Source organism: Equus asinus, chromosome 1 (genome assembly GCF_041296235.1).
Source record: "Equus asinus isolate D_3611 breed Donkey chromosome 1, EquAss-T2T_v2, whole genome shotgun sequence".
In the NCBI taxonomy this organism is placed as follows: Eukaryota; Metazoa; Chordata; class Mammalia; order Perissodactyla; family Equidae; genus Equus; species Equus asinus.
Window position 1 is genome coordinate 182,926,377 of NC_091790.1, and position 20,335 is coordinate 182,946,711.

Here is a 20,335-nt window from a genome sequence, read left to right on the forward strand (position 1 = left end):
AGGAGCCAGGGAGGGAACCTGAGAAGACCTTGGGTGTTGCCAGATCTGGTGAAAAACAGTGGACAAGCAGGAGGGACTGATGACTCAAGGTCAGAGTGATTCGAGAATGACAAGGCAGGGAAGGAGACCCCCTCCCTCCCATTGAAGAGGTCCCTGAGTTGAGAGGGGAACGTAGAACCCCAGCCTGGCAGCACCAGAAGTTAAGTTCGGCACGTATCTCACAGGGGGACTAGAGCCAGAGTGGCCAAGTTTGAATATACTGAGACTGGGCCCTCCTCCCAGAATTGCTCCCCATCTTTCATTGCTTGGATTCTGAGGCCCTTTGCTTATCCAAGGTGGTGGGGGACCCATCCTTCGTCTCTGCTTGTGCCTTGGGAGACATTGCAAGGATGGCTGCTGTCAGTCACCACCTCTGTGGCCCAGGCTAGAGCTGGCCCTTGTAGGAATGGGTCTGGGCTGGACAGCTCCCCCTTGCAAGAGGCTGGTTGGCCTCAGCTTGCTCCATGTCCACTCACTTTCTCCACCTCCTCAACCAAAGCCCAGGAACATTCCCAAGGGCTTCCACAGCTATGGCCAGTAGATTGGAGAGCTGAGATTGGAAGACTGTGTGTGCCTGAAGTGTCAGCAGGTCACCATCCCACTTTTGAAGGTAGACAGCATGAAACTTCTTTAGCAGGGACCAAAGAGAACTTTCCTGTGGGATAGGAGTGAGCCAGTGCTGCAGGCTCCCTACAGAATTCCACGTCCTGCCCCCTCCCCAGGGTCGTCTGCCTTCCCAACCCCATTCAGAGACGCAGCTCCAAAGAACGTGGAACCCAGGTCTCACTCCATCTTCCCCGGCAGGCACCCAGCTGGAGAAGCTGATGGAGAACATGCGAAATGACATCGCCAGCCACCCTCCTGTCGAGGGCTCCTACGCCCCCCGCCGGGGAGAATTCTGCATTGCCAAATTTGTAGATGGAGAATGGTGAGCCGCTTGGATCTGAGCAGGGCAAAGAGTATTAAGCAGGAGCAATAGTCCTCAGGGCACAGGCCTGCGGAGCTACCAACTAGACTTTAGGCATTTGCCTTAGCAGCTTGGTTTCCACTGGTTGTTGTCATTGACCTTGGCCAGCTCTCCAGGGTGGCCGTCTTCATTGCCCACAGCCCATCTGCGCTTTGGCCATGATTCTCCTGCAGTGCAGCCAGCCTCCCAAGTCCAGAAGTGGTGTCCCTCCTTCTCTCTCCTGGGAAACTCCGTGGGGGAGCCCTGGCTGGCTGGAGCTCTCTGACACACCCCACACTCTACACAGGAAAAATGATGTCACAGTGGATGAGGGCAAAGGCTGGTCCTCAGTGACCCCAGACCAGCTGCCCGAACCTCCACCCTGCTGTCTGGGACATGAGCAGCAGCACTCACAGGCTGCAGGAAGGTCACTTATGTCTGATCTACCAAGGATAGGGCCCATGGCCTTCCGAGGGTGACGAAGTGACTTGGATATGTTCCCTGCTGCGGCCTCCCAGACAGATCTGCCGGCTAATTACAGCTGCTGTTTAGTGTGCTGGGTTTAAACAGCAGACATCAATCTAGTCATTAGTCTTGTTGCTTTATGCCCCAAGGACACATTAATCTGCTCCACATGCTCCTTTCTCCCTCCCCCTGCTCCCAGCTGTGCTCTGATTCCATTAGATGGTGACCGCAGCACCCTGAGCCTGGCCCTTGGTGGAGTCTGAGAACTGCCCTCTGTGACACCCAATGGGTGCTCACTCTGAGCCCTGGGCAGGGAAATACTGTACCTCCTGCCCTGCCATTGCTAAGGCTCCAGGGAGACCAGACTCCTCAGAGCTGTCCCTTGAGCTCTGCCCTTGATGCCATTGCAGGTACCGCGCCCGAGTAGAGAAAGTCGAGTCTCCTGCCAAAGTCCACGTCTTCTACATTGACTACGGCAACGTGAGTGTGGGGGACCAGAGGGTGGGCAAGTAGGCAAGGGAGGGGCCACGCGTGGCTGCCAGGGGCCATTCCACACAGGAGCCCCCAGGCCAAGTTCATCTGACCTCTCAAAGGCTCTCAGAGTTCAGGACTCCCTTACTGACAGAATGGTGAGCACGTAACAAGCCAGTAGCCCCGAGGAACCAGGCAAAACTGGCGTCTCTGGTCAGAGGCCTGTGAGCACTGAGAGGTCTCCTGTCCAGGCCCCAAGGGTGAGTGCCCACCCACGCCCATGGTTCCTCTTCTTCTGCCCAGCCTCTCTGAAGAGTGGCCGCATGGCGGGCCCTCTACACCCTGCAGCTTCTGGTCCTCACGCTTGACTGGGTGCTTGTGTGCTAATCCCTAGCACCTCCAAGACCAAGGCTTGCTGGGAAGAGTCAGTCACAAGGCGGCAGAGTGACTGATACCCTTGGGAGAAAAGCCCCTTGGGCTGGGCCTGGGAGGCTGTCAACAATTCCTGGGAGATTCCCTGGGCATGGCAGCAAGAAGGAGAGAAAGTTGTCGTCGTTCAGAACTATGCCGCCCCGGAAGTGTGGTGGTGGTTATCCATGCTCCTCAAGGCCTAGTTTTGAGGGTCAGGAATACACAAAGGAAGAGCTCTTGCCAGGACCCTCATCTTGGTGTGCTCTTCCAGCTGGAGCACCCCTTGGCCTGTGGGAAAGTCATCAGGGAACCCATGTCACAGAGGAAAGGCACTGGAAAGAACTGGAAACAGCAATTAGAGTCCAGTTATCAAATTGCGTATTTTAGTAGGAGCCACGAGGTGTGCCAACCCCAGGCCCAGGGTGAGAGGGTGTGTGTCACAGCTACCTACCTACTGCAGGGGCCAGCCGGGCATGTTCTCCCAAGGATTGGCTGACTAGGCAAGCCTGTGCACGTGGCTCAGTGGAACCGAGGCATGGGCGAGTGGGGAGAGCCCTGAGTTAGAATTTCCAGAGGCCTGGCCACAGGGAGTTGTCCTCTGAGAGCAAGGGGGCATCAAGTATGTGATGTTGTTGGCCTGGTGTGTCCTCTGCAGAGAGAGATCCTGCCATCCACCCGCCTGGGTACCCTGCCACCTGCCTTCAGCACTCGTGTGCTGCCAGCTCAAGCCACAGAGTATGCCTTCGCCTTCATCCAGGTGCCCCAAGACGTGAGTCTACATATCTTCCTTCCAAAGGGGACTGTCCAGTGACACTCAGCCACTGCTGCAGCCTCACAGGCTGACGGGAGAAGATGGAAACAGGGATGAATGGTCTGTTCGTCACAGGACTCGGGATGGGAGTGACTGAGGAAGTTGAGGAAAGGTGCCACAAAGGAGATGGCATTAGAGCATCTGAGCTAGTTCTTGAGAAATGTGTAGACCAGGGCACGTTTGGGCAAAGACTAGTCCCCCACAGTCAGGCGACAGGGACCTTGCAGGCAGTGGCAGGAGATGAGAGGGACAAGTCAGTCAGGGCCTGGGGATCGGGGCTTTGTCTGCCCTGGCGAGGAGTTTGTTGTTTGCATTGTAGGTGGGAGCAGCTGTGGCAGGATTTTCAGCAGAGATGGGACGCGATCAAATCTGTTTTTGAAAGTTACTTCTGGTGGCATCGTCAGAGACTGGAAGGAATGGTTGGGAGACAATTGCAATTGAAAGTCCAGGCTAGTCACAGTGACAGCCAAATCTGGGCCATATAGTGGGAGCTGGAGAGAAAGGGCCAGTTTTAGAGCAGTCAGATGGGTGCGGGTGTGGGAGAGGTGGAATCTAAGGTGGCTCTGGGTTTCTCATGCGTGGATATGTTGCTGTTGGCCAAGACAGAGGGAACGAGAAAGGGCAGATTAGGGCTGCGGGAGCTCCAGGTGGCCTTTTAGTGTTCAGTTTGGAAAGCAAGATAAGACCTAGAGTCATGGATTCGAGGAGTTGAAACCTTGGGAGTGTACTAGGGTGAGTATGTGGAGGATGGGATGGGGAGGAAGTGCCGGCATTCCCCCAACCTGTGGAAGCAGAGCCTGAGGCAGAGTGTGCCTCCAGAGAGGAGGAGGAGAGAGGAGAGCTGGCCTGCTGTGTCCAGCGCCCCCAGGAGACCAAGCAGGCTGAGGCTGAGGGGGCGCCCCTGGCTTTCAGCATGGAGGAGGGCCTTGGTGCTCAACGCGAGAGCAGTCTGAACCAGCATGCCTGAAGCTGCTGCCAGATGCAGGGAGCTGAGGAGCAAATGGGAGGGTAGAAATCAGCACCATTGAAAATTTTCTGCCTTTTCATGAAACTTGCTGGAGGGCAGAAGAGAAACAACAGGAGAAGATGTTGATAATATAGGTCAAGGGGCAGTCCCTCGGGGTGGGGAGACAGGAGCATGAAGAGAGCCTGAGATGATAGTGAAGGCTGAAATAGGGATTGTGAGGGGTCTCTGTGCTGGAGGAAGGCCCTGCATAGGAGATGATGGGGGGCCAGGGCAGCAAGTGGAGGATTTGTTTCGGATGGAAAAAAGGCCTCTTTTCTTCAGAGACACAGGGTAGGTGGGTGGGAGTACAGGGTAGGGGAGAAGGGGTGGGATGATATGCAGATAGGCCTGGCGGGGAGGGGAAGGACCGAAAGGGAGAGGGGCACTAGTGTCCAGAGCCTGTTTCGTCCCACACTAGGATCTGAGTGGGGAATGAGCTGCCGACACCTGGGCAGGCTGTCTTGGATGTCCACAAACAGGACCTGGAGACCACGTGCCCATATTTCGCTTGTGTTTACCTCTCCCACTGACCTGGGTGTGTCCCTGCTCCAGGAGGATGCTCGAACAGACGCCGTGGACAGCGTGGTACGGGATATTCAGAACACTCAGTGCCTGCTCAACGTGGAACACCTGAGCGCTGGCTGCCCGCACGTCACCCTGCAGTTTGCCGATTCCAAAGGGGACGTGGGGCTGGGCTTGGTGAAGGAGGGACTGGTCATGGTGGAGGTGCGCAAGGAGAAACAGTTCCAGAAAGTGGTACGTGATGTGGAGGCAGGCCACCTGCTGGGGGAAAGGCCCCTAGCATCTCCCCCACCACCACTGGTGCAGAGGGAGGCTGGGGACTGCACCAAGAGCCAGTGAGGGAGCAGGGAACCCCCGTCCTCCTGCTCCTGCTGGGGAAGGATAATGGATTTGGGTTTGTTGGGGTTTAAAAAAAAAAAAAGCTAATTACATCCTAAATTAATTGGCTGCGGGTTTGGCTGAGAATACAGCTGCAAAGTAGAGCGGAAAGTTTCCCTTTGCGTGCACCCTCAGGTGACAGGCTGGAGCTTTGCCAGGGGTGGCACAGAGAGGGTCACAGCCTGTCCTGCTCTGTCTCCCATTCTCACTTCCTTCTCTCTGCCATACAACTTCCAAGTCCATAACCAGCTCCTAGCACACAGTGCCACTTGGAGCCAGAGGCATCCAGGAGGCAGTCAAGGGGCCCAAAGGGACTGTGCCACAGCACCCTCCAGCCTGTTTGAATAGCCCCCATGGCTTGGAGCTGAGCCTAAGTCCTGCCTCCTCTGCTCATGACATGTCTGCCCCCGATGTCAGCCTTTCGGTGCCTGAGTCTCCTGTTCATGAAACACGGAGAGCACTGCGGGCCGTGCTGCTTCTCAGGATGGACCGTGAGGATCGGGCTGACACCTGGGAAGCCGCCTTGCACTGTTCAGTTATTGATCATTAGGATCAGGCCTCTCCGGCTCAGCTCTGTGCTCATCCCAGTCTCTCAGCAGGCCACAGCTGAGGCCCCTCACACAGCAGCCTCGAGGGACAGGCTGGTGGGAAGCTCGTGCCCTTCTGTAGCACCACCGCCTCGAGGCAGGAAGGGGTTAGAGGGCGGTGGCAGTGCCTGGCTCTGCACACACTCCTTCTGAGAGGACGGATGGGAGTGGCAGGGCTGAAACCAGTCTTCTCTCTCTTCACTGCCCATTGCTTCCTCTTCTCCTAGCCCTCTCTTGCCTTTCCTCTCTCCCCACATAACGAGTTGGAGGTTTGTGGATCTGTGGCACTGGGTATGCAAGTTGATCATTCATTTGGAACAAGACCCCAGTGTGAATTGCTAGTGTGTCTCCTATGGACAGGAGAGGCCTGGCCCCTACTCCTCCCCCTGGAGGCCCGCAGGTTCCTGAGATTACTCCTAGGAATTAGTTAAAGTTTCCCTGTAGAGTAGAAGTCTTAGTTTCCCCATATAAAGCTACCCATAATGTCTCCAGTGTCTAGAAAATTCCTTTGCCCAGCATCTGAGATAAACACTTAACATGTATTCATTCATTCTTTCAGCAAACATTTATTGAGGGCCTACATATCTCAGTGAACAAGAGACAACATTGAGCTGACAGTCAAGCATGAGAAGATGAACAATAAAAATAAATATATTAAGTCAGTGAAACAGAATATTAGAAGATGAGTGCGATGGGAAAAGGGAAGACAGAAGTAAAGGGAATCAGGAGTGTGTGGGACGAGGTGGTTATAGTTTTACATGGGGTCACGTGAGGCCTGATTAAGAAGGTGATACTTTGTCAAAGACTTGAAGGGGCAGGATAGGTAGCCATGTGGGCGTGAGGGGGAAGTGCATGTCAGGCAGGTGGAACAGCCAGCAAGGAGTCGAGAAACAGCAAGGAGACACAGTGTGGCTGTGTGCTTGGATTTTACTCTGAGGGAGCTGGGGATCCATTGAGCAGAAGAGTGACGTGGACCTGACCTGGGCGTTCTGCAGGGTCACTCTGGCTGCTCGGTTGTGAATACCCCCATCTTGACCACTGCCTTTCTTCGCTTGTCCCTCCAGATCACAGAATACCTGAACGCCCAGGAGTCAGCCAAGAGCGCCAGGGTGAGTTTTTGCCTCGGGAGGCCCAGAGGGTGCTGGGAGAGGGGGCCTGGCCCTCCAGGTTCCTGCGGGCCCCACCTCCTTGACCAGCCACTTTCTGTTTTCTCACAGCTGAACCTGTGGCGCTACGGAGACTTCAGAGCCGATGATGCAGATGAGTTTGGCTACAGCCGCTAAGGAGGGAATCGGGTCTGGCCCCCAGCACAGCTCACGCCAGTACCTCTTCTGCCGCCGGGAGGGCGTTCTCAGCTCCAGACCCCAGATCAGGGGTGTAGATTGGGTCCAGCTTTGCTTCAGCGTATGGAAATGTCTTGTAGGGCAGCATCGGGGCTCGGGGGGTGGGGGGAGCCCGAAACTTTCAAAGGGCAGGCCATTGTCTTCTGAGATGACGGGAACTGCCATCCACAGTCTCTCCCAGCTGATTTTGTGTTTTTATTTGGGGTTTTGTGGTTTTTTAAAAATTGTCCTCAAATCAGGAAGAAACATGAAAGACTTTGTCCTAATGGAGGATGTGATCCTAGCACTCAAGGCCAGCTGCCAGCTGGCACCCCACTTCAACCCCAGACTGCCCTTCTTCCCAGCTCTCTGCCCAGCTGTTGATTATGTGATTTCTCTGATACGTCCGTTCTCAAATGCCAGCGTGTCCACATCTGCCCCCTTGCCAGCCCTTCCCCGTTCTGTATTTAAAGCTTTTGAGGCCCAATAAAATAGTACCTGCTGTCTGCAGCCCGTGTTGGTCATGGTGGAGTCCAGAGCCTGGGATCTCAGCAGCCCCAGTCAAGAGGAGACCCGGGCACTTGAATGGCCCCCTGGCCCCGGGTGGTCATCCACATGCCTGGCCACTCCCCCCAGAAACAGACCCAGTCAGAAAGCAGATCAGTTCTTCAGAGTTGCTAGCATCTCCTGGGGCCTGGTGGGCATCACTGGTACCACGGCCATCATGCAGAAGGCTGGACACCTCTTCTGACTCACAGTCTCACAGTCTGGACCCCTCAAGGACCTTAGAGATTTAGAGCAGCTCGGCCAGCAGTGCCCAGGACTGTCCACCTATGGAGGGCCGGGCTCCATCTCGCCAGGCCCAGGCAGGAAGTTGCTGGACCTGTCCTTTGCCACGTCCTGCCAGAGCCCCAACAGGGGGCGAGAGGGGACTCGTTGAGGGACGTGAAGTGATTTCCTTCTTGCTGCTGTGGCTGGAGTAGAGGCTAACACCAGACAGGCTGGCACAACATGGGTTAAGAACGAGGGCCCCTGCTGCCTGCCCACCTCCCTCCACGGTGTGTGTTCATTGGAGAGTGGAGCTGGAGGACAGGGATGCTCCGAGAGGGGTCGGGGCCGCTAACCAAGGAGAAGCCTGTCTCTTCAGGTTAGCTCTTGCTCTGTTTGACTTGACAAGGTGTCCCCCAAGCCCTCAAGGTAGAGCTGGCCACAGAGCTCAGACACCCCAGGCTACTCCTAGCCCCCAAGGGAGGAGGGAGACCTGAGAGCGGCCACCGCGGTGTGCAGTGAGGAGCCTGTCTTGCTCAGGGAATGCCAGGGAGAGAACGGTGTGTGAGTGCTGGGGAGGTCACCACTCCCCGCATCCACTGTGTCCAGGGGATCTACCTGTTCTCCCTTCCCCCCACGCCCTCATCCATGTGGCCCTGTCCGTCCCAGTCACGTGCTCTGGTGAAACATGGTGGCACATCTTCCTGGCAGCCCCGCTTTCCACCTTGCATTCTGATCTTAGGTAGTGCTCCCAGCTGCCATGTAAGATTGGTCCTCTGATCTTGAGGGAAGTCAGTCAGAGAGCTGGCCAGCTCTCATTCCTAAACAGGAGGTCCTGGGCCTCAGAAAATTCTGGCTGCTGGCAATTCTTCTCCCACACCCACTTGTTCAGGCCCAGGGTCCCACCTAGGACTCCTGTCTCTAGGCAGAAAGATGTATGCTTCCTGTACTCGGGGTGCACTCTGGTTAAGGGGAGAGGAGAGAGAGAGGAGAACCAAGGAGGGGTGAGTGGGAGAAACATTGAGTCAGTGCAGCCCTGGAAGCCACCACGCCCCCCTCCTCCTCTCCAGGACCCCTGCCTGCTGTCCCTCTGGGCTGGTCAGGACAAGTGCTTATGCTTCTAACATCATACCCTTTCTGGTCCAGTACACTGTTTCCCATGACTACATATATCCCCTTCTGGGGCGCAGAAGTCAGCAGGAGTGTAGATGATGAATTGGTGTGAATCTCTCCATCCATGCCCACTCCTGGCAAGGCTGTCCTGCCCCCAGCAGCCAAGCCTGCTCTCACCAGGGGCCCTCATTTTATTTTTATCCATCGTGGAGGCAAGACATGGAGAAGAGAATGCCTGTCTCACCCATTTCTCTACCTCCTGGTAGGGCCAGGAGGTAGGTCGGTGTGTATTCACCATGAGCACAATGGACAGAGGGGCAAGATGCCAGCCCACTCTTTTGTAAAAGGGTCTGAAATCATCTCACTGTCTTAACAGTTGCCTTGGTTACATCTGCGCCCAAGGATAAACCCTCCATGGTTTTCCAACTGAAATGATGCCTGAACCTTCCCACTTCGTACTTTCTTTCTGTTCCAAGGCTGGTTTAGACAAGGGTCAGAACATTCATCAGGCCAGAAGTTACTGCTGCCACTCGCTCTCGGTGTTCCTCTCTCCACCACGTCTCTTGAGTTCCTGAGGTCTGTCCTGGGCAGGGCTGGGACTAGGGTGAGGCAAGCCAGGTGCCTATGGTGCAGAATTTAGGGAGGCGCTCAGGGTGTGCAGGTGCATTGGCATGTTGTCTTTTTATCCATAATCGAGGCCATTCAGCATCAACACTTGGACAAGTAGCACCAAAAGCCCTCTCCAAACGTCCCTCGCCCACTGGAGTTAGAAAACATGCTTCTTGGTATCAGGATGATAGGCTCCGCTTCCCTCTCCACTTCTCCAGTTGAACAGCAAAATCTCTCGAGCACCCTCCACCAAACGTAGGTTCAGACCGAGCTAGCGCCAGCACAGCACGGGGTCCAGTGAGTGCCATCTCCATAGGCTCTCAGGGGGCATGCAGTCTAGGTGTAGAGGAGGCAGCAGATACTGAAACACCCATAACGAGTCACAGCAGCAGACTGTGCATCAGGACAAGGGGCTGAGGCCCTGGTGGCTGCGAAGGCATCACAGAGAAGAAGGGCAGAGTTGAGACTATCAGGTGGCAGGAAAGCAGCGTTGCTTCCTGAGGGCTGCTGCAGCAGAGCCTGGGGTCTGGGCTCACCACCAAGGGTATTGACGCCCGAGACCCCTCCCCAGCGACCCTCATCTCCCTCCTCCCTGCCCATGTGCAGGACCAATAGGGAAAGCAGGTGGTGGAGGGAAGGGCTCACACGGCTGCCTCCACTTATTTTTTCATTTGATTATTTCTGAGTTGCCGGGAGAGAGTCAGTGGACCCCTTTTCTTGCATTAGCCCATGTTGGGAGGCAACAGGGAGGGGCTTGAGAACTGGGGGCCTCAAGAGTGGTTATTGATGCCCTAATTACAAGAGGATGCTAATTTAATTTGAACCTAATTACAGTGCACTACCCTGGGTGGCATGTGTTTTAATAATTAACGTCCTTCAGACGCGTAGGAGTATAATAATATTTACACTAGGTTGGCCAGCAGCCTGGGGAGGCGGGCTGGGGGCCCATACGCCACCCTCCCCCCGGACAGCTTGGCTGCCAGCAGGTGGGGAAGATGGCACACGAGTCTTGGTTGGCTGGTATCTTGTCATCTTTCCCGGGGAACATGCTTGGGCCTCATTTCCAGCCACTTCCTTGACCCAGCAGGCCGCTGTGCTCTGCAGGGTGCCAGGCTGGAACTCTGAAATACATGATGACGGGCGGGATTGGCGCTCTGAGTGCCAGCCCTCCTTCCCTGCCCCACGCTGTGCCACAGAGATGAGGGCCGACCTCTGGCTTCCCTGCCTGCCCGGGCCCATCCTCGGGAAGGCCTTGTTTAGGGGAGGAAGGAGAGCTGCTGGGTTCTTCTTTCTTCTCTCTTCATTGGTAACGCTTGTAAGAAAATGTGCATTCAGTAAAGTGCACAAATTATAAGGTACAGCTCAGGTTTTCACAAAGTGAACATACTCATGTACACAGCACACAGATCAAAAAATAGAACATTGCCAGCCCCTCATAAGCTCGCTCCTCAGTCACTATCACCCCTAAAGGTAACCCCTCTCATGACTTTTAGTCCAGTACATAAGTGTTGTGTGTTTTGTTGCGTTTTTGTGTTGTTTTGTTTCTCAGTTTTGCCTGGTTTTAAATTGTACGTAAGTGGAGTCATGCAGTATCTAGTGTTATGTGCCTGCCTTCTCTCACACAACATGCCTGTGAGATTCATCCTTGTTTGCATTCTCCTTCCTCCATGTTCCATTGTCTAAATACACCACTCCTTGTTGGTTATAAAGAAGTCGGGTGCTCAGCAATCTGCTAGCACCAGACCTATGCCATTCCCTAAAGGAGAAATCTCAGCCTAATTATGCAACTGGGGGACAGGAGGTGACACTAGATGAGAAGGGGAGCAAGATGATAGGGCCCCCGTGCCACCACCACAAACCCAGAGCAGTGTGGTTGCCAGTGTGGCTCCCATGCCCAGCCTTTCAGAGCTCCCAGAGTGGGGAAAGGGTCTGTCAGCAAGTTCTAGAAGCCAAGCAGAAGAACCAGGGGCTTCAGAGAGGGTCTGAGGGAACTTCAGAGTCTCTACCAAGAAGCCTCACTAGGCCAGTGCTTCTCTAACTGCAGCTAGCTGACCAGCTGCCTCAGAATCCACCTGGGCGCTTCTTAAAATGCAGCTTCCAAAAATAGTGCTGGGACGGTGTTGGGAGTAGGGGTGAGGCCAGTGAGCTAACCCTCATCTCATAGCAGGAAGACAATCGGTAATGTCTGAAGTTGGTAAAACAGGAACTGGCCTATTGTTTAGCAATAAGGTAGTAACCACCAGAAGATCTAAAGCATGATTGAAGTGGTTGTCTGTAGGTAGCACACGGAGGGGTGGGGAGTGCATCTTCTAATTCCCTGCGTGCTATTTTTTTGCCAGAGGCCAGCGTTTTCTGATTCTTTTTTTTTTATTCATTATCAGGAGAATATACATAGATCACTTCCCATTCTAGACCTACTACCCCTATTCCTCTGGGCGGGGCCTGGGAATCTGTACCCTTAAGCTTTCTAGATGATTCTGATGCATTGTCAAGTTCAAGAATTAGCTATCACTGTCCAAACTCATCTTGCAAGAAGAGGAAGGAGAAAAAGTGACTTTGCCAAGGTCACCCAGCTTATTAATGGCAGGGCCAGAAGTAAACAACAGGTCCCCTGGCCCCAAGGCCTGTGATTTTTCTCTGCATCATGGCTTTCATCTTGGTGGGTGTCTGTCTCAGTGGACTTGGCCCTCAGGACCTGAGGGGTGAGCTGGGGACCTGACTCAGTTGAAGGAGGCCAGGGTGCCTCTACCAGAGCACAGGCTTCATGCAGAGCCACTGCAGGGACAGGGCATGCAAAATGCCGCTGCTCCTGTGGCTGCCAGCAGCAACATCTCTAGTTGTCGTCTCAGAACAGGAATGGTCTGCCCTGAGCCTTCTAGAGCCCCCTGAACATTCAAGCATTTAGCATTGACTGAGCTCCTGCCTGCTAGTTCCAGGTACATTCTAAGGGCAGGGATAAAAAGAGGAAGAAGCCCTAGCCTCATGAAGCTCACAGTCTACTGAGGACAACAGATACTGGTGGTAGAAAAACCTAGTAAACTTTACCACGAGAGAGCTATGGACAAATGTGGTAGCATTAGCTTGTTAGGTTGACAGTGTACGTGCCCCTGATGCAGCAGTTCCCTGCTGGGGCCAAGGGCTACTTACACACGTAAGAATCCCCCACCAGGAGTCACGTGCAAGGATGGTCATTACAGTTTTGTTCCCACTGACAAAAAACGGCCCAACAGACACCACAAGGTATAGCAATAAGGTAGTAACCACCAGATAACCACAAGGTATATCCACACAGCACAATATTTTTCACCAATGGAAATGGACTGTGGCCACAGAACACAGATAAGTCTTAGAGGCCACAAAGCACATCTCAGAGGATTTTATACTATATGATGCCATTATTATAAAGTTCAAAACCAAGTAAGAGATTGCTTACATATACATGTGTGTTGAGTGATCGTAGAATTCATAGGATGTGTTTGAGAGTGTAAAGGGATATTTAAATCCTTACATTTGAACTACAAATGTAAACTTGCACTGTCTTGAGCAAACTGGGACACATGGACACCTTCGATATTTATAATAAAATACAAAACCAAAAAAGCAAAGGGATGAACGCAAAAGTCTGGACGGTGGTCACCTTCTGGTGGGACGGGACCCCACAGGTGGGATAAGGAAGGATGTCAGGGAGATGTCAGTTAGTGGGGATGTTCTAGGTCTTAGTCTGGGAGATGGGTCCATAGAAGTTTATTATATTAAAGTGGTGTGGGAGCTCAAAGGGGAGAAAACTTAATTTTTTCTGGGAGTTGGGTGCAGTTATGGTCAGAGAAGCCTTAAATAGGAGCATTCACACTCTGCCAAGGAAAAGTTATTGAAGGTTTCGAGGACCAGGTGAAACCTTCACCAGCTTACCAGGTGAGGAATGGATCTGGTTGAGGGGGCACTGAGTGAAGCCCTCTCCTGGCTGGGGGAGTCTTGCCAAGGCTGCCCGCCTGGGCTCCAGTGTAATGTGTGGCCACAGAGCTAGAGACCAAAGCTCCAGCCCACGCTTGCCAGCCCTGGGTGCTGACCAGCCAAGGCCCCATCACACCCCATTGGGAAACAGCAGCCAGTGAGGTGGGGAGCCGATGAGGCCTGCATAAGACACTCAACCTCAGTCCTGGGGTCACTTTTCAAGCTGAGGTATAACTTACAGTAAGGTGCACAACTCTTTTAAGTGTATGTGGGTTTTTACAAATCTCTACATCCCTGAAACCACCATTCAGATCAAACTATAGAACGTCAGCATCACAGAAGGCTTCCTGATGGCCCCTCCTCTCAAAGGAATGACAGTTTTTACCTCTGTCACCAGTTTTGGCTATTCTTGGTGCCAGGGTCTTTTGAAATACTGTTTTTCCCCAAAACAGTCCTGAGGAAGTACGGGTGCCACACAGTCTCTAGGGACCTTTGCAGAGCACCTAAAGCTGGGCTAAAATTGACACTGGGCAGGATGGTGGCCCCGTGGTGACCACGGCTGCCTCAGACCTTGGACAAGGCCAGCAGGAGGTGAAAGTCCCTGTCCCCGCAGCCTGAGGGCTTTGGCTGCTGCCAGCGTGGCAGCAAAGATCCATCATCCCAGCTCGATGGAGTCATTATTCTCGGCCATGGGCCCAGCTGCGCTGCCGTGGGAGCGGGTGACGTTGATGCGATTCACTGAGCAGGCGGCCACAATCCATAGGAGTCATCTGGGGGCCTGGGCCTGGGACGCCAGCTCCTCCTCTACTCTGGGCAGATCTCAGACACTCCTACAGCCACCCGGATGCTGGGCCAGGCCGAGTGAGTGTGGGCCGGGGACAGAGCCCGAGGCATTAACATCTCTTGTTTTCAGTGGTCTACTTGAAAGGAGGAGAAGCCAAAGCTCTGGTTAATCTAAACGGTCCCGCTGGCTTTGGAACACGTTCACACGCACAGCTCCCCTGTGGTCAGGAGCATCTGAGTGAGTGGCCTCGGAGGTTTCACAGTAGAGGAAATGGTGTTGATGGGGCAGGTTGCAGAGCAGTCCTCTCTCCCGCCCACTGTGGGCAGCCACCCTGCCTGAGCCAGCTGCTCTCAGACTGCCCTCTCTCCAGCCCGTCCCGCAGGGGGTGGTTCAGAGTTTGGGTTTCATAGAAATTCTTCCTGAGCCTTGGGCTGCGTTCAGAGACTGAGTCAATAGGTAGATATCAGCCAGATTAGTAGTTATCAGGCTGAGTTGATGCTGGTAGAGAATTTAGAAATGAGTTTATCTCAGGGAGTTAGTACAGCATAGTGGTTGAGGACTTCGTTCTGAAGGCAGACAGGGAGTTTGAGCTCCAGCTTGCCTCATAATAGCTGAGTGCCCTTGGGCAAGCTAATTAACCTCTCTGAGGCAGTCTCCTCATCTGTAAACTGAAAATAAAAAGATAAAAGTCCCTGCCTTTAAAGTTGGTATCAGGGGGGCCAGCCCGATGGCACAGCAGTTAAGGGCGCACGTTCTGCTTCTTGGTGGCCCAGGGTTCGTCAGTTTGGATCGCAGCAGCAGACATGGCACCACTTGGCAAAAGCCATGCTGTAGTAGGTGTCCCACATATAAAGTAGAGGAAGATGGGCATGGATGTTAGCTCAGAGCCAGTCTTCCTTAGCAAAAAGAGGAGGATTGGCAGTAGTTAGCTCAGGGCTAATCTTCCTCAAAAAAAAAAAAGTTGATATCAGAATTCAGTGAGATATTTGTAAAGCCCCTCGGGCAGGGGCAGGCACAGACTCATTGTTCAGTAATGGCCCGGTTTACAGCCCCAGGGAGACAGTGCAGGCACTGTGCCTGGATAGCCAGCACCTAACTACTCGGGGGATCAGACAGCCCAGAACTGTTTTGGTGAAAGGAACTAGTGACGATGCTACCAAACCCAGAGACAGGCATCCTCCTGCTCGTGAGAGCATCGTGGGGTTGAGGCCAGATGGGACGGAGCCCAAGGCTTCAGGAGAGGAGGGGCAGGGAGCTGAGGTCACCTGGCTGTGTCCTGGCTCTCTCCAGTGAGGCCCCAACTCCCAGCTCCAGTAGTCCCCATGTACACCCAGGAGTAGGCCTGAGGCTGAGTCGGTCAGCCCACAGACACTGAGCACCTGTGACGTGCTGAAGACAGCAGCACAGAGCGCCTGACCCCATGGACTGGTGAGGGCATGCGCCCATAGCCAGCTGGGCACGGGGGATGCCACAACCAGACAAAACTTACACCTAGACGCCTTCCCTCGGACCTAAAATCTGGATGTAGAAGGCAGAAGAGAAAGTAGGGTCTGGCTGTGTGCGTAGGTGTCTCTCAGCAGCCCATCTGGTTAGCAGACCTGATAACCTGCTGCAGAAAATGACTTGCTGGCTGATGTGGATGAGGGGGTGTGGCTCCTAAGAAAGCCCTGTGGTAGGGCAGCTGAGGGGTGACAGGCAGAGACAGTGGGGTGCAGAGGCAGTGCTAGGAGAGCAGGGTGCTGCAGCTGTGGAAGCCCAGTGCTGGAGGTTCCTGGGGACTGAGCACGCAGGGGAGGCATCCAACCTCAAAGCCGCACTCCTACCTCGGAGCTGCCGTGGGTGTCCATGCACGTGTGGGCCCCCGCGGGGCATGCCTGCTGGACTCAGGCTGTGAAAGGGGAGAGCCAGGGCGTCAGGTTCCTCCAGGGGAGCAAAGCCAGAGCAAGGCTGTGCAGACAGAGGTCCCCGGGCTCAAACCCAGGGCATGATGACAGGCAGGAAATGTTAACACCCATGTGTGGGCACTTCCTAGACCCCCCTCCTGTCCCTCAAAACCCCAGGGTCAGAGGGCACACTCTGGGACACCACAGTGCATGACTGTTGGGGGCATTCCCATCTGACAGGGTGACAGAGACCAGGAGAGGTCAGTGCCTGATCTGAAGTTATACAGGGTGTGAGAGTGTCAGAAGCCACACAGAGGCCCACCATGGTGATCTCCTTGTCCCCTAGGGAGAGAGGCCTGTGTGGACAAGACAGCCCTGGGGCTGGATTTGACCCCTCCGGCTATGAACATCAGGGAAGGGCAGTTTACAGGGGGTGCTCCCCATGGAGCAGCAGCAAGCCGCTCCGGGTAGTTCAGTGGGGCGCAGTGGGCGTCACCAGGAACTGGCCTGGCGCCCTTGTCTCATCTGGCCTCATCTGTACAGGGCAGCTCCCAGGGAGAGACCCGAGGCAAAGATCTCAGATAGTGCCATGTCTGATCAATCAGTAGTGGCTCCCTGCGGTTTTATGGAGAAAAGGATTCTGAGGTCATGCCAGAAAGTCAGCTGTGATCAATTATTGATGTCTAGCAAGAGTGTGGGAAAGGGGGATGGTCATGCATGCCCCATATATTTGCTATCCTTGTCTTGATGCTTTATGGGAAGGGGGTTCAGGAATCCTCTGACCCTGTCAAAGCAGGGGTCACTTCCATAGCATCCTTGACAGCAGGCATTGGCTTCTGCTTGAACAGAGGACTGAAAACCCTCTCTCAAGGCAGTGCTGCCCAACCTAGTCAGTTCTTACCTAATTACTGTACTGTGTTCCAACTGCAGAGAAGGTGTTCAATTTAATAAACATGAGTTAAGCACCTACTGTGTGCTGGGCACAAAAGACCTGCAGCTGAACCAACCACGTTCCCTACCATGTCGATCGGGTGTCATCTGCAGCTATTTGAATCTCGTCAGCTACAGCAAGACCAATTTTCTTGGGGAGGGAGAGGCCCTAAAAGGCAGAGACAGGGAGTTCTCCAGCGGGAGGAAGATTTGAGGGCCTGAGCTCCTTGGGCTGTGGGCATTTCCTGAAGACCAACCTTCCATTTTCCTCTGGTGAGGCCAGGACTTTCAGGTCAGCAAGCCCTGGAGCAGTGCCTCTCACACTTTGACATGCTTATGAATCATCTTGGGATCTTATTAAAATGCAGATTCTGATCCTGTAGGTTTGGGGCAAAGCCAAGCATCTACATTTCTAACAAGCTCCCAGGAGGAGCTTAGGCAGTAGGACCACCCTGTGGGGAGCGAGCCTTCCCCTTCTCCCCTTTTCAGAGCCTCCTGGGAGGAGGTAGGTAGAGAAGCCACCTGGCCCCCACAGGGCTTCAGTGAGGTGACCAAGGCCTGAGTCTGGAGACAGGGAGAGATCAGGACTCATGCTACATAGAGCCAGAAATCTGAGGGAAGGAGCCAGACCCTGGCATGGCTCTGAGGACAACCTGACCTAGGGGAGGGCTGGAGCTGGTTAAGAACCTCTCTCCCTTAGGAGTGCCAGGGACAGCACTGAGCGTACTGCTAGAGCTGCACAGTAGAGTGTAGACTCTCTCGAGACCATAAACCCCCAGTATAATCGTGTCAGTAACAGCCAACAATCCAGGTGTGCAGCACTGAACTCAGCACTCATGGGGAGTCCTACGAAAAAAGGACTGTTGGCCTCCATTTTACAGATACCCTCTAGAGGACGGGCTATGTGCTATTAATCTATGTCTCCGTATCGTCTACACAGTGCCTATCAGTAGCTGGTATTCAGTAAATGATTTCTGAATGAATGAATGAATGACTAAAGTGCAGCTCAGACCATGCAGAGGGTATTGTACAGGACCAGGCCAGAGAGAGGACAGGAAACAAAGTTGGACCCCAGGATTCCATATCACCCTCCACCCCTCACCTGCTCACCACATCCTGGTAGGACTGGCTCTGAACAGGGTGACCTGGGAACCCGTGGCCAGCTTTTACTTGTTGGAAAAAGAGAAATCCTTCAGCCGTGTATTGTTCCAGCTTGATGATTCCCTAGGTTTTTTTCTGGAAAATTCTAGATCCAGGTCCACTGTACTGATGGGGCAGGGCAGGGCCTGGCAAAATTTAGGGCTGGTCAGGCTCCCATTACCCAAATAGCCCTATACATGGACCTCTTCCCTCGTGCCAGGCTCTGTGCCAAGCACATCAAGTGCCCGCATCCCATGGCCTCCTTGCTGTGGTCCGAGGTCGTAACCTGGTCTGAGGTCGCTGACTGAGGTGAGACTCCAACCCCAGCGACCACGCCCAGGCCCTGGAGACAGCGCCCCCTAGGGGCCAAGGCGAGGCGGCCGGGAGACATGACCCGGAGGTGGGCAGCGGGATGTAGCCGAGCGAGCGCTGATAGTCCTCGGCCTGTTGTTGTGGTGAGCGGCCAAGGAGGGAGCCCACGAGTGGCGGTTATCCGAGAACACCCGCTGTTGAGTTGCAAGCAAAGAGTAGGTTTGTGCAGGAGCTTCTCTGTGCCTTCCACATCACAATTCCGCAGAGCCTCAGAACCGCACATCATCGTCCCATTTTACAGATGAAGAAACTGAGCATGAAGGAGAGGAGGCGACTTGGCCAGGGTCGCAGAACTAGTTAGCTATAGGGCCAGGGTTGGGACCTGGGGTCTGGCTCCCGGCACCCGCACCCATGGCCCGCCACCTCCTCCTCGAAAGCCATCCCCTCCCCCGCTGCCCGCGTTCCAACCCAGGTCCGGGTGCCTCGGCCGCCCCGAGCCGCCTCCCCGCGGCAGAAGGGGGCTCCATCTCGGCGCGCGCACCCTAACGAGAGGAAACTGTGCCTTTCAGAGGGCGGTGCGCCCTGGGCCGACCGCTCGCGGGTGCCATTCGCGCGCGCCCGGCAGAGCTCGGAGGATCGCCCGGGGCTCGGGGTTTGCGGGGGCGCGCAAGCCCCGCCCGGACGCCTCGCTCCCGGCGGATGCCCGGGGCCCCGCTTGGCTCGGGCGGCAGCGGTACAAGGCAGCAGGTCCAGGGAACCCTGCTGCAGCCTCGGGCCTCAGCTCCCCGTGCGTCCGTTTTGCCGTCTCCACGCAGTGACAACCGACCCGTCCAACCGGATGCGGGCGCCGCTTGGGGCCACCTGGGCGCCGGGCGGGAGGCCCAGACCCTCTGCTGCCCCCGGCCCCGGGGCTGCTCGTCTACGCCGAGGCCGCGGAGGCTCAGACCACAGCCGCCAGGCCTGGAAGCTGCTCCCAGGGGAGGCCAGGGCACCCTCCACGCCAGCCCGAGAGAGGCCGGCCGCCCCCGGGTTCCTCTATCAGTCCCTCTCCCCGAGGTCCCTGGGCACTTCCTGTCCCCTGGTCTTGCTCTCCTTTCTCCCCCCGTACTCCATCCCTGTCCTGGGAACTGTGATACAGGCGCCCAGTTCCTCTCCACCGCCCGACTCCCAGCTCTCAATAATCCCTCCCATGCATCATGGGACAGGGTCACAGAGACACAAATAATCTGAGTGGTTCTAAAAATATGGTTCCCAAATCAGCAGCATCAGCATCATTTGGGAACTTGTTAAAAATGCAAACTCTCACGCGCTACCTCAGACCGGTTACCCAAACAGAATCTGTGTGGAGCCCGTAGGTGATCGCCGTGCAGGACAACGTTTGAGAGCCGCTGATTTAAACATGCTTTCATTTATTCATTCATCGCCCGACCCACCCGGCGCAGCCAGTGGAGGAGGGGCATCCCAAGGCACCAAGGTGCCCCACCAGCTGACCATCCTGAGGACACTGTCCAGTAGTTTTTGGATGATAGGAAGAGGCACTCCTGGTTGGTCCAGGGCAGACCTGGGAATCAAGAGTTGAAAGGGAGGGCCCAGCTCCAGGCCAGGAGGGAGGTGAATGGCGGCTGTGTTCCCCTGGGATCAGGTGGGGTGTGGGAGAAGCTTCCCTGGGTCCCTCGGTGCTGCACTCACAGTACCCACCATCAAAGCTGTGAGGACAGGGAAGTGACCCTTCTCTGCCCCTGACAAGTCAGGACAGTCTCTGGAGGGTCAGGAGTCTTTTGCCCTTCACAAAGAAGAGGCAGCCATCCTAGGTGGGCCGCTAGAGTTTCTGCAGGGGAGGACAGCCACTCATCTCTCCAAAGAAAGTGCCCCTCTGGGCTGTCCACC

The 20,335-nt window shown here is 54.9% G+C and overlaps 1 protein-coding gene across 2 annotated transcripts in view; it reads left to right on the top strand.

Annotated features, from left to right (window-relative positions):
* SND1 (staphylococcal nuclease and tudor domain containing 1) overlaps positions 1 to 7,468 on the top strand; it is a 407,603-nt gene extending 400,135 nt beyond the window's left edge. For both annotated transcript variants that reach the window (XM_070512822.1, XM_044754776.2), the window contains 6 exons: positions 844 to 967; positions 1,861 to 1,930; positions 2,988 to 3,101; positions 4,702 to 4,905; positions 6,701 to 6,745; positions 6,854 to 7,468. In XM_070512822.1, the coding sequence (XP_070368923.1) occupies positions 844 to 967; positions 1,861 to 1,930; positions 2,988 to 3,101; positions 4,702 to 4,905; positions 6,701 to 6,745; positions 6,854 to 6,919 (623 nt within the window). In that variant the 3' untranslated portion in view covers positions 6,920 to 7,468. The remainder of the gene's footprint in view (positions 1 to 843; positions 968 to 1,860; positions 1,931 to 2,987; positions 3,102 to 4,701; positions 4,906 to 6,700; positions 6,746 to 6,853) is intronic.
* Positions 7,469 to 20,335: the final 12,867 nt, after the last annotated feature.